This window comes from Zerene cesonia, chromosome 10 (assembly GCF_012273895.1).
Source record: "Zerene cesonia ecotype Mississippi chromosome 10, Zerene_cesonia_1.1, whole genome shotgun sequence".
Classification (NCBI taxonomy): domain Eukaryota; kingdom Metazoa; phylum Arthropoda; class Insecta; order Lepidoptera; family Pieridae; genus Zerene; species Zerene cesonia.
In genome coordinates, this window is record NC_052111.1 from 2,076,538 (window position 1) to 2,091,310 (window position 14,773).

Below are 14,773 nucleotides of genomic sequence, written 5' to 3' on the forward strand. Positions count from 1 at the left end.
ATACCCCAGTAGGGGACACGGGACTTCACTTTTTATATTAAGGGTTACTAGTTATGATAATGTGTATTATTTATAAAATAAATGAATAAAAATATGTTGTTATTAGAAACATGTTAGAGTAATTTTTTTATTTATATAAATAAACAAATAACTATAAAATACGTAATGAATATTCATTATATATTTTATAGTTACGAACGTATTCATAACAATTTCCTCACATTATCTAAACGTAAGCAATTGTGCAAAAAATATTTTCGTGTTTGCGTGCATGTGAGTTTTTTGCTCTATCATAATTGTTTAATGATTCATGCATTTGAATGAATATGAAATATACATTAAAAATCATATTACATGAATAATAATAAAGTTATAAGTACTATTTTGAACATACCCTTACCGGTACAAACGCTGGTACCGCCCTGATACACGACTGACTCGGCTCTAAAAAATTATCGCTATTTCCAATATGAATTTTCATTGAGAATATGCACGAAAGCCATTTGCATTATAATAAAAATTAAAATTGAAAAAAGTGGATTTTCAAATTTAAATAATTAAGGGGCGACATGATAGTAGAAATAAAATAGAGTAGTGGAAACTACGAATAATTCATGAAATTTAAATGAAATGTTATTGCGATAATAATATGGAAATGCTTCTATGAATTGCTTTAGGTAGTCAAGCATCAATATGTAAATATTACCTTTTTAAAACACGAGAAAAAAGGTTAAGAGGTCAAATGGGTCGTTACACTAGTGACAAATCACCAATAAAACACAGTTTCGCAACTGTCAAAGAGAGTTATAAATAAAACAAATTCGTAACAAAAGATATTTTATTATTTTTTTTACTTATAAATAAAATTTGTACGAGTCAGTCACACATTAAATTACAATTATTCGTAATTTATGAACAATTTAGCACCAAGGGTCAGACACGATGTAAGAAGAAGTGGGGTAGTAACTCCTGCAACAAAAAACAATTTAAAAAATTATAAACAATTCAGACATACTATCAATGTGAAAGAAAGATTTATTATTATACACAAAAAACAAAGCGACTTAATAAGAAGGAATATACTTCATTCAGCCCATTATTATATTTTATGGAACAATCAAAGACCGGGACGGAACACAAAGTTTTCAAAATTCTCAAATTTTAAGTTGTTCTAAGTTACATCTCCTTTATCAATCATCCATTATTTGCCTGTAAAAGTGTATATTCTTCAATTGTGTATAAATTAAATAAATTTTTAATATAATAGAATATGAATATTCTTCTTTAACTACATTATTTGCTTAAAATAATTCGTGATAGGCTCATATAATAAGATAACACACATTAAAAAAACATAATTTGCAATTAAAATGCTCTTTTCAAAACTCGTTTCCATAACCTTTTATTAATACATATATCGCGATTTTATTCGTATCAAATAACATCAATAAAGTACAAACATATATTAACTACGAAAATAAAAGTAAATAAATCACCTGTAGTAACCACCGTATCCGCCGTGTCCATAACCACCTCCGTAACCGTAACCGCCTCCGTATCCGTAGCCGCCGTATCCGTGACCGTAGCTAGTGTACACGGGAGCGTATCCGTAACCGTGACCGTAACCGCCGTAGTATCCTCCGTAGCTCCTGCCGTGAAGAGCTGAGGCGGCTAGAGCACCCCCAACCAGACCAGCCTTGGCTCCGATGATACCTGCGCCGAGACCAACAGCACCAGCTGCTAAACCGGCTCCAATCAAACCACCGCCTATAAAAGATAACAGTAATAAATTTAAAACACGTTTGAAATACATAAATAAAGCTTTAACTCGGATCTTTTAATCCATATGTAAATTAATATAATACTTATACGTTCTACTAAAAATATTTTTTCAATTCAAAATATTTCAAACTTAGTGGGATACATAAATCATAAAAACATATGTAAATCATTAGTTTTAATTTTTTCTTCGTAACATGTATTTTATCCGATAAAGCCGACTTAAACATGTTATTTTTTTCAATCACATAGATGAATATATAAATAAAATAACACCTATATATTATGTTTCATGTATTACAATAGAAAATAATCCGTTTTTGCTTTTGAATTAGTGTTATTTTTCGTATGATTGTGTTATGGTCTTTTGAATAATACCTAACCTTATTAGTTTTCTGCTCATTATATTTGAATAGTTAAATCTATCCGTTAAAGGTTATTAAATAAATTTTAGATACAAGTAAACAATATAATACAACAATACAAATATGCTACCAAGAGGCGATCATTTATTGGCATTCCAAGATATATTTGCTTAGTAATGTTTAGCAAATCGTGATATCATCGTATAAAATGGAGAAAAGAAAAGTACCTAAGCTGTACATTTAAATGATTATTATATAATTTAGATTTGCACACATAAAATACGTAAACATGAATATTTATATAAAACTGCGAGTAAAATGTATATCGTGTTATTCGATTGTCTGGTAGAGACTACTTATTTGTAATAAGACCGCTTTGTATACAGAAATCCTATTTGCGTTCTTTTGTTCGGTGTAAAATGACGAGTTATTTAAAAAAACATTTAAGTTATATTTAATAAATATAAACTTAAGCAATACCTAATATTTCTTATATTAGCTGTATTTACTGTTTGCGACTAAAATCCACTATAATATTTAACATATTTAGGTATTATCCCCATTATCCTTACTATATTTTCGTCTGCCATATAATATGTAGCTTATACTTAGTTCAAAGTTAATAGTAATAGTGTTAGTATTATGTTAATAAAGAAAAAAATCTTTAAAAAGTTCAATCCCATTTTCGAACAATTTATAAAGCATAGAAATTTACAAATAATTACCTAACAACAAACTCCTCTTGTCTCGGTTCTGTTCAGGACCAGCCACCTGAACATCACCTTGCTCTTCTGGTCGGAGAGCATTCATGATGGGTCCATGTTCAACGGCATAGCACACTCCGCATGCGACAAGCACACAAAAAGTCACCAAGCTGAATTTCATTGTTATCTGTTAAAAAACAATAAAAAATAACTTTAACTTCAGTTTTTGTAACTGATACATTTTATAAATAGAAATAGTTAGAATAATAAAAAAGGAATATTGATTAATACATGTTCTGGTGAAAATCGAGTATGCTGCGGCTAGAAATGAGTTTCGGTTGCGAGATAACCACACTTAAGACAAATACACATTGCCGACGTTATGTGTTAAATTGTTATATATATTGCTCGTATCGTTGAGACCCTTCCTTTTCCTCACTTTTCCGAATACATCCCTTGTTTTGTGGGTAGGGCAATCACTGAGGTACTCTGCGAAAGCGATCACCGCGTGGTAATCGCTTTAGCCATCAGCCGAACCACAAGCTCAATTACCCGCTATGATATAAAAAATATTTGTGCAATTGAATAATTATCAGTATATATCTTAATTAATGATAATAAGAACTTATTGTTGAATATTCTGTCATTATAGTTTCTTTAAGCTGAAAATATAAAAACAAAATATAATAATAAACTCGAATAATGTTCTAGGCCAAATTTATTGAAATTTCAAAATTGAGCCTGAATTTGTATTCCAGTTCAAACACTTTAGACTAAAAATCAAGCTTTATCCACGTTAAACAAGGCCTAAAAGTAAACATATTTTACGTTTAAACTCAATTAATATTAAAGTTAGATATCTTTCACGAACCTCTATAAAGCTGAAACTCTAATGGATTGTTAAAAGTTTTGTTCGAAATTTGTAGCTGTAATTTAAAAATTAATTTATTAAATTTTAAAGGACATACCTTTTTTAATTTGTTGCTAAAATACAATCACAAACTAGCACCTTTAAAAGTATACTGCCCGACGCGTTCCTCACACGTAGTTTTTATAGGTCGACCGGACACACGATACGGAGATATGTCAATGATCCATACTCATTTTTCGCCGCGCCTTAAAATGCCTATAACCTTTAACTTTTACCATGGGAGCAACTAGCTGACTTTCAATTTCAATATAAAAACAACAATTTAAGTTTCTATAAAGTCCCTGCACTTATACTATAGACTATTAAAATGTTACTAGATCTTATACGTAATGCAATTAGATCAAAGCTAAGCCGTGAAAGCTGATTGAATTTGGATAAAGTTAATCATCGTTAACTAAACTATGATTAGGTGCAGCGATCTTATAGAATGATTATCCTTGGTCACCGTAAGACTAGTATACTATTATGTCATCTGTACCTAAGATCTTGTTATTGAAAATTACTAATAGTCAAACAAATGAGAGACACGATAATGAAAAATCCTAACTAATGTAAGAAACGAATTAGAGCCTCCTCATATAACTATCTCTATAGTCTAAAATTATATAAATAAAATATCAGTATAAATTAAATATAAATATAACACATAACAAATAATTATAATAATATCTACATTTTATTCTAATTGAAACCATCTTTACATAAACACGCACAAAATAACGCGTTTGAGCGGTTCGTCAACAAATAATACATAAACTGGTCCACAAATGGATGTTACGTAGAATGAAAATCGCTAGGATTTTACCTTTTAGAAATGATAAAAACAATAGGGAACTATTGTATATTAAAATACAGCACACAAATGGTAAAACCACAAATAGGTTTCATTGTTATGTATTTTCCATATCTTGTTCCAAAACATCTCTATGATTGTTCGTTTTGTTTAAAAAATACTGTTTTAGTCTGAAGTTCTATGGTAAAAGATATTCAATATCAGCGCCATATTGAACTATTTTTTACTAGTTATTTATTTTTAAACTATGGCTTATAAAATTAGAGCTAAATCTTTTTATGTATCATGTGAAACTTATTTATTTATTTATTAGTTAATTTTTTTTTATCTTATTTACGTATAAATTTTAATTCGTTTAGTTTGTTTCCTCTTTGATTAGAAAAGTGACAATATAATTTTTTAAAACTTATTAAAAATGAATTATTCTGTAGATTTCAACTTTTACAATTTCCAAATTCCAGAAACGTTCGTAGTAAAGTCCCATTTTTAAAAACAGTTCAACGATGATTGAGATATCATTGACAGATTTGGGACAACCAAGATATATTGACTTACTGATTTTGTCGTCATTCGTGTACTTGATCATTCATCTTCAAGTGATTATCAGCTAGTTAACATAAGGAGATATATAGTTATCTCCAGAAAGCCTTGCAAATTAATGTCATATAAGAACATTATTGGTAATGACCAGGAAGTCGTGAGGCACCATGCACTTGCATTCCTTTAAACGATGCGTCAACCGTCCAGATCGGGCTTTTTTGTATTCAACGAACATTGTATGAAATTACGAGTTTATAAATTACTCAATTTAAAAGCAAAGCGGAAAAGTCAAGCGTAAAGTATATTATTATTGGAACGAAAAACAAACAACTGTCAAGAAACTTACTATAATTAAATAAAACGTCCCAGGATCAATCGGACCCAGAAGCTACATGACTCCCCAAACTGTCGAAAACTTTAACAAGATACTGTTGTTCTAAACCTATAAAACTCTTTTCAAGGTCCCTTATTCGTTAAATCAATCTCAAATCCATCAAGATAATAATTAAGTTTTGTGACTGACATGTATTTATAGTTTATGTCATAGATAATAATTTAGTTTGCAATATGCATATTGACTGTTGAGATTGTGTCCCGTGCAAGCTATCACACGTCCCGAGACATGATCGTTAACATTGCATTTTTAAGGTTTAATACAAAATAAGGTCAACCCAAAAACAGTGTCCATGTATCAGTTTCTTGATTTTGGCATTGATTGTATGTTAAACTTGTTATTCAACATTACATAATCGTAATTACAAAACGTTACGGCAGAATTTCAATGTCAATTGCTTTCTTTTTGCAAATTTTAATATTAAAAAAAGTCCTCCAGAGCAAAAAAGTGCATAAGATAATATCTCTAACTAACTAACTACCTATCTACCAGAGGTAGGAGATTTGACATAGATTCTCTACATAGATTTTTTCTTTATTTATGCCATTGATGGTAATTTATAGAGGCTCCTATTTAGAGATAACTCGCCACTTATTCAACCTGATAACACTGTTTGGAAACAAACTAAAATTCAGTCATAATTATTAATATTAACAAACTGTGTAATATTTATTTAAGAAAGTAAAAGTTCCATAACAAGGATGAAGATTGAAGGTAGTTGGTAATGACCAATAATAATATAATAACTTAATTTATTTCAAAAACAGTGATGGCTCAGTAATTTATACCTCGAACTTAAAGCGTAAAGTCGGGGGTTCGAGACTGGACGAGCGAGCAAGAAATAACTTGAATTTTCAATTATTTGCACATTATTCACATCACCACTGCTCGATACGGTGAATGAAAAAAATTGGGGAGATCGGCACGCCGAAGAATCAAAAGGTCGACGACATGTGACATCTGCGAACCCGCACTTGGCCAGCGTGGTGGATAGGGGCCGTTATAAGACACTCGTGTCCCTACTCATCATCCCATATATTTGATGATGATGATGAACTTAATTTTATAAAATACGCCATAATTTACAAAACGCATAAAATTTAATACCAATCAACTAAATGGGATGGATGGATAATCTATTTCAATTTTAAAATTGTATACATTGTTGAGTGGGATTTTATATTTCGAAAGTTTTTAACTTATTTCTTATTTAGTCATTACTGGAAGAAGTTACTTTGATAGCTTAAATATAAAAAAATATACTTTGTTTTATGATAAAATATCTTAAAATATGCCTATGGTATATGTACCAAAATATGAAATATATTTCAGCGTCAAAATGACGAACACACGCAATTATAATTCTTTGATTACATCTCAATGAAATAAATTGGTAGGATATAATCACTATTAAATCAACATCACACTTCGTTTACATAAAAGACATTATGAAACTCATCAATAGTCAAAAACATAATTCGCCGCCGTCGACACTGCAAAGTTAATGAAACTTTTAATTTCAATGCAAAAACAATTACGGCTCGGCGGACCATTTCCGCATTTTTATATAGGCTTTATATTGTTAAGGCGGTGTTAAAACATTACTTAAACGATCATGACGCTACCATACTCGTTAAATTACTTTTCGTTTCATTGGGCATAACCATTGCTCTTTTGTTTGTTTCAATAAACATCCTTGATAATTTTTATAGCATTAACATTCCGGATACACCGGTCACCATGTAGTAATATTTGCATAATTTCTTTTCTGTAATTCGCACCTCCATAACATCAAGTTCAAGTTTGAATGTGTTCGTGATATCGCCAATTAGCTATTAATCACGTTCCAGAGAGTGAATGACCTGCCTCAGCAACAAGGTTCATAATACGATAGACTGTTATAATCTAAACTGATTGGATGGCTTTGATGCATAAAAATTAGCTTAATTAACACAGGCATAGGTATAACGACTAATATGTCATAATAGGCGATAACTATTATAATGCATTTCTATTGTTATAGATATATATATACATAATTTGGTTTTACACATCAAATTCCGTGTTATAATTTCTAGACGACGCAGTATAAGTTTGATGTTATATAAATAAATAAATTTAAGTTCGTGGTCCATCAGTTTGTCCACTAATATAAATAAATGTTTTCATACATTGGTCCATTAGTTAAATACAATTTGTCGCTCGCTTGAATATCAAGCCAGCTATGCAGATATGAAATTCCTAAAATCACTGTTTTATATATGTTTCTTATAAAACGAAGCTTTTCTAAAGTAAATTCCGATCCTGTGGGAGGTCCGGGATAAGGACAACCCTATATTGCCTTAAATATCTCTCTCTCTTATAATCGGTTCATTCGTTGCAAAGTTTAGGTTAGAGAAACACGCGGGAAAATTATGCTTGTTTTTGTATCATGAAAATTTCACTTGACATTGACCATGAATATTTTGAAGTGACTATGACTATGACTATTTTGAAATATAAAATATATATAAAATTTATAAGTGCACCTAGCACTTATAAATTTTACCAAGTAATAAGGAGTAATAAACAGAATAATAAACCATAAAACTTTTTTTAAATACATTATTTCTGTTGTATTCGCTCTGAAAGAATTTACGATATTTCAGTCAAAATTCATATTCTGGAGCTTAGGAAAACATTTCATTGTAAATTTGTAAGCAGGGTACATTAAATTATTTCACTCTATTATGTTTTTTATAATTATTATAAATTAACGAGTTATATTAAAAACTAACGGTAATTCTTGGCTTCGCCCGTGGTGTATATACAGTTATTATATAGACTATGGCACTCAGGCATTACAGACATATCCAACAGAGAATTAATTTCTAAAATCGGTTTATTTCCTGAGTATGCCCGTTCAAACAAACAAATAAACTTCACGTCTTTTATATGATTACAATAGATAAATTGTTTTAAATCTTTAATTGTATTAGGCTTTCAAATTGTCAAAACTAGATCAAATATTAATGGGACCACATGGAAGGCACCAGCTTTCAAATAATAAAACAATCATAAAAATCGGATCACCCAGTACACAGTTATGAGGCAACAATCGCAAAAAATACAACCAAATTGATAATCTCCTTTTTTGAATTCGATTAAAAAAAAAAAAGTAATCATAATAATTACCTATAATGTTATACTATGTATATATCATATAAGAATATATATAAGTTTTTTGATAACTATCATTCAAAATAAAAAAAGAAATATTGTTTATCTATAATACATATTAAGTAATGATCAGTATTTATTGGAGATCCCAAGATGATCTCACTCTCGAAACGTGTCGACTCATGGCGGGTTTTAAAAGCAGCCAGTCCAATGAAATGTTACATTTAAAAGATCTTAGCGCACAATTCTCAGAGGACGCAATTACATTTGATGGATGTATAGGGGATTTAGTAGTAGCTTAACTTCAAGTTTCGGAGCCCTTGTCCCGCGGCCTCTTGAAAAAAGGGTTTCACGCTTTACCTCAGAAACTAGCAATACTACAGAAAAAATAAAAAGAAAAAAAAAATTATGAAAAATCATAGATTAAAAACCCTCTATAAGATTGATCTGATGTAAATTAATTATATGAAGATAATTTGTTACCTCATGCTGACGTACAAATTCTTTTTTTTAACGATATAGTTTAATAGAAACAAAGTTGTAGAAAATTAAAACTGGCTATCTTTTATAGTCTTTTTCCAAGATAGCGGCCGCGAAACTGGTGTAAGTGACCTGACAATTTGAATTTAATCTTCTATTATCTTCTATTTAGAGATATTTACATCCATCAAAATGAATTTTATGCTTTCAAAAAGGCAACCCCAATGTAACATTTTAATAAACTACACTGCTTTTAATGAGGTTACTAAATTACAACAAATATTTATAAATTAATAATAAAATATAGCAAATGCATATTATTTTTTATATACAGAAGGGCCTCGATAACGGCTAGTGAAAACGTAACTAAATCTAATTGTATAAAAAAATATTGTATCTCATAATTTTAGTATTTCTACTAAATTAAAGATTATTTTTCGCTCTTCAGTGAACCTAGTAATGTTGCTGGTACTTACATAAAGGTTTACTTATGTACCTTTTTATCCACGTGAAAATATGTTCGCTTGTACAGAAGCCACAAAAGTCGCATCTTCTAAGAACTTTCACTGGCTTTTATTGCCCTTTTTATACGACGCTAAAATTTTTATAGCATATAGTGTACACGACAGATAGATTTAAGGTTAGAAAAATACGTTTCTTCATATCATTAGTAAGCAACATAAAACTGTAATAAAATATTTCAATGTCTAAGGAGAGAAAATTATTAAAAAGGTGAATAAATAAGAACAAAAAGAATAAATTTATATTTTTATTAACAAACAGCACCCTAACATTAACTTGAGTCTCCATTTGTTATAAATATTATAACAAATAACGAACAACATTTGAATCGCTTGATTGTATAACGTTATAGAAAAAGAAATGAAAGAATATTATAAAATTCTTTACGTAGACGCACCTTTTCTATTTAAAATATTTATGCATCAGTATGTTTATTTTATAATATTATTTTACCTCTAAATTCTACGTATGGCAGTTTACATCTTGATGGTAAAAGTTTTTAAAAATATACATTACGCGGTAAGCAAGTATATATCTAAATAACACTAAAGTTTAACTAAAATACCCCTTGGTTTGTGCTCTTAAATTAAATTTCTGGTTTCACACGCGATGTCTTCATTTTCTGTAGCACTTTCTGTACTATATAAGAAAACTCGAAACGCGGTTAGCCCGACCAGCTGTAAAAATTATATAAAACCATTAGTTCATACTCAGTCTGTACATTATGACAAATATTTAAGAAAGAATAATATACATTTTGTTTGGGATCCGCATTCCTCATAAACCATCAAATACGGGTTTTACCTTATTCGAACATTATGATTCAAAATGGGTATAATTTCAATCTAATTATTATTCATAGTTTACAGATGGATCTCGGATTATGTAAGACCAGACACCAGTCAATGGACGAAATGTTTGTTCGACAAATAAGAAGCTCGTTAATTGACTAATTTTGAACCTATAAGCATGCGAAATAAGCCAACCAATCTATTTGTACAATTATGTCTAAAGATGAAATACGTGTGAGCATTCAATTTCGTATTATTTATACATGCGATTACGAACGCACGTACATGACGGGCGGGTTATGAATTTCCCTATATTATGTTTACAGTTTAGCATGCAAGTGCCTATATAATACAAGTTATGTAGACTATAATTATCTTTAAGATATTGAATACGTACATTCTATGTATGAATCACAATCATATATATATAACGTGTATAGATGTATAATAGTTTGTTAAAAATTGCAAAAAAATAGATAGTCATGCTGATTGGTGCTGGATTAGATGGTCCTTGAAATAAGTTGACGGACATTCAAGAATACATAAAATAAATTAAAAATAATACCAAAACCTTTTGTATCACAGCCATACTAATTGTCTTAACACATACCTTATAAAGACCAAATGTTTCAGAACTTGCTAATAATTCATCAAATAAGCGAAAATTAAAGAAAATCATGACGACGCAACTATTGATCATGGCCGTAGAATATTTACCAAGGTGACTATTATGTCAATAGGTTAAAATGATTACACGATAAAAAAACATGTGGCAATCGTTTCACGCATCACCTTAATTGACATGTCTTTTGGATTCGTTTAATTATACAATTCTATAGAAACATGATTCATTAAGCCCAGATATCCGATCTGGCCAGGTTTGTCTGTATTGTACCAACTTAAAAAGAAACCTTTGTGCCATTTTTGAAGCTATTGACATGTGTTTACGCACACATGTCAATAGCTTCAAAAATCCATCCATCTAGTCCATCGTAATTAATGCCACTTATTGTATATATCCATAATAAAACTTTTCAATCTGTATAGATAGTAGAATAATCGTATCATAATTAATAAAATGAAAATGAAGTATGTGTTCAGTGAAATAACATAGCTCTATTTAATAAATTGCGCGTCACTCAAGTGCAATCAACATTCATTACCATTCACCACCATAGATAGAGATAGATAGGTATCCACCAAAATTATTAATTAAACTATGTGGTAGCAATATATACAAGCTGTAGCATGAAGCCAATATTAGCACTTACCTATGAACTTCGACGACCGCGGGACCGTGGCTGCAATGCGGATAATCGCAGTTGATTAAAAGCAAATCATAACGAAATCAGTGAAAAGCTGACTTATAAAATGTATAATACTTGTATTTAATAAACATGTTAAATGATGTTTTAATATGAGAATAATGTAAATGGAATGTTAGTAGGTTAGTACCCGTGAATATAGGACTGATGCCGCGGATGATGTACTGACTGTTTCTTTAGCGCGATCGCAGCTACGCCAGCACCAACAGCGCCCACCTTCGCTGCCTTCAGTCCGAGAGCTCCTGCAAGATACAATATTATATTGAGACCCCTCACTCTCTCTATTAGTACTGTTTAAAACATATAGTTTCTAAATCAGTGCAGTGGAATTTCTTTGGAATAACATTATCTATTAATATAATATTAAACTAATTATTTCTCAATGTATAACTTCAGCTCAAAGTACAATATAATAATAAGATTAATGATATATCTTTCCACATATTTTAATAGAAAATTAACGTCAATGTCATTAAAACCGTTGAGCCGATAAACATAATTTTGCCAATTTATAGTCATTTCGCTGCTCGCCTTGGGCGTAGGTATTTTATTTATGGGAACTTATATATTAACGGAATATACATAAAGATTGCGTCATCATATAAATTATTAGGAGTTTTTATAAACGAATCGTATTACATACTGTTTAACTCATTTATTTCTTTCAAATTTACGGTTATAATTATGAATAGGTATATTTTAAAATATACTGCTAACAGGGTTGTAGGCAAATATTTATACGACAAATACATTATTTAAAAAAAAAATTAACTAATCTAAGTGTAATAATATGTGTACGTCTGTTTATCAGCTTGTCTGTAATTTTAATTCTATAATTTTCAAGCGAATGAAATGATTGCAGAATTTTCAAGAAAGCTGTCAGTGTGTCAGTATGGTTCGACTATTTCCAGAATATCAGCTCACATTGTAATTCACAATGTCAGCATACATTTTAGTCATGATATAAGACTTTAGGCATTTCACTGCCATTTTCTGTACCATCATGATTAAAACAAACACACATGTGTGAAAATTTTTATTTTTTAAATAAGACAAAAAAAACAAAATTTTAAAATTGCGACTGGCAACCCTCATTGATAATTATATTCTCGACCATACCATATAAGTGAATAAATATGGAAATAATTAGCAAATATTTTAGCAAACCACATACCCAACAGTAGTTTTTTCTTCAAAAGAAGCAATCCTCTCTTTGTTCTGGAACTCCTTTCATGTACTGGTGTGTCGTTAATGCTTTCGTAAACTTGATCTGCAGGCATGTTCAGGGAGTCTTCGACGGGGTATACATATTCAGTGTTAGCTGCTACTACTGCCACGAGGCAAGCCAGAACAATGATTGTGGTGGGCTGCATGTTTCCGGTTTTTGCTGTTAATAAACAGAAATCGTCTATCACATATCCGAGCTTACTAATTGTCATTTATTCAAGCGATCATAAAAACGTGTGATTAAAAACCCATTGTTATCGACATTGTGAATAATCCTTTGCATGCAAATTCATTAAACGTAATGATCATAATTAACCTCGATTAAAACGCATTGAGATACAAGGTCCTTAATCTGTGCAATCCTTTATTTTACTCTGGTACCAATAATCAACACTGACGTCAGTCGTCAATGGTTACGTTGTGATTGTGAAACTATTGTAATAGTGAGTGTGAAGAGCAATGTTTAGAAGAACAAGGTTAGCAAGCAAAAATAACCTCTAGAGTTTGTTCGTCAATAAGAAATGTATATAAACTTTATTTGCTACCACTCCTTGGCCTAGCAAGTGCCAAAGTCGTCACAAGTCGTAATTATATCTAACTTAGATGTCCGTATCTATGTCTACATGCTCGATATTATAGTAGGTAACGATAGTACTACAAAAGAACGTCCTCAATATTGAATATCACATTCAAATATGATTTAAATAAATTTTAAATTGCAATAAAATCGCAAGAAAATCTAAATTATTGAAATACTAAAATCAACCTCAGATACAAAACTCCGTTTCCATTTCCCGATGCAGGTGAAAATAGAAATTTTTCGGTACGAAATTTCTGTAAAAAGAGAACGTTGCAAGGAAGCATTCCGACGGAAATTGAGACGTTTCTATTTGGTTTTCGTTCACCATCTCGACCGCGATCTTTTAGCGCTACGCTGCGCTTAGTAAGCCGGTATTTCACACAGGGCCAATACAATTAATTTTAGCGCATAAAACAATTATTAATTTTTCAAATAATTTTATGTTCAATTCCTTTTTTAAGTATAAGACAGGAATGATAAATTTATATTAATTTTGTGCAATTTTAGGGTAGGCTTTATAAAATTTACAAATACCATTAACATATAGGTATATTTTTTTGCCATATCCAACAGCGTCTACATACAAGTAAATTCACAGCGAAGAACTTATTTGAGTCTAATTTTAATAAACAAAATAAACCTGATATAACTAGGTGTGAAAATTTTAAACCGTCAATGAATATTTTTTAAACAACAGTAAGAAATCACCGCGAAACCAAAAAAATATAATTAATGATATACCTTAGTGGTAAGTAGATAGGTACACAACACTACACTGCTGCAGGCACTAACACACAGATGTCATCGTAGAAGTAAAGTATTCTTTTATAGACTGCAATAGCTGTGGTAGGGTGGATCACACGTAACGCACAGAAAGCAATAGGGTTCAAGGAATTCTGTACGAATTCGTCAACACCACGAAAATTATGTGCTTGTCTTTTCCGGTAATGCATATTCGATCAACGTTTTTGCGGTGGTGCATACCGCAGTCCCCTTGAATGCACGAAGATGGCTATTATCTTATTCATTACAATGATGAATTACAATAGAGTATTTTTTCCATGGGTAGCAATGACCGGCCTTTGTATTCTGAATTATAATAATTACTCAAGAAAGAGTAGGTTTGTGTAATCGAGTGAATATATTTTGACATTTTAAACTTTGACACTGGCGCCTACAAAAT

The 14,773-nt window shown here is 30.6% G+C and overlaps 2 protein-coding genes across 3 annotated transcripts; both read right to left on the bottom strand.

Moving 5' to 3' along the window:
- Positions 1-866: 866 nt before the first annotated feature.
- Positions 867-3,894, bottom strand: LOC119829758 (keratin-associated protein 19-2-like). The gene is made up of 4 exons (XM_038352439.1): positions 3,817-3,894; positions 2,870-3,035; positions 1,497-1,767; positions 867-969 (listed from the first exon to the last, which is right to left on the bottom strand). Exons 2-4 carry the CDS (start codon positions 3,027-3,029, stop codon positions 921-923), a joined length of 480 nt encoding a protein of 159 aa, XP_038208367.1. The 5' UTR covers positions 3,030-3,035; positions 3,817-3,894; the 3' UTR covers positions 867-920.
- Positions 3,895-9,901: 6,007 nt separating this feature from the next.
- On the bottom strand, positions 9,902-14,490 carry LOC119829283. 2 transcript variants are annotated; one of them, XM_038351724.1, is made up of 5 exons: positions 14,332-14,490; positions 12,958-13,170; positions 11,914-12,025; positions 11,730-11,759; positions 9,902-10,344 (listed from the first exon to the last, which is right to left on the bottom strand). In XM_038351724.1, exons 2-5 carry the CDS (start codon positions 13,154-13,156, stop codon positions 10,332-10,334), a joined length of 354 nt encoding a protein of 117 aa, XP_038207652.1. In that variant the 5' UTR covers positions 13,157-13,170; positions 14,332-14,490; the 3' UTR covers positions 9,902-10,331. The 2 variants fall into 2 exon arrangements, with proteins under 2 accessions (XP_038207652.1, XP_038207653.1); XM_038351725.1 differs by lacking the exon at positions 11,730-11,759 and having other exon boundaries at positions 11,953-12,025.
- Positions 14,491-14,773: the final 283 nt, after the last annotated feature.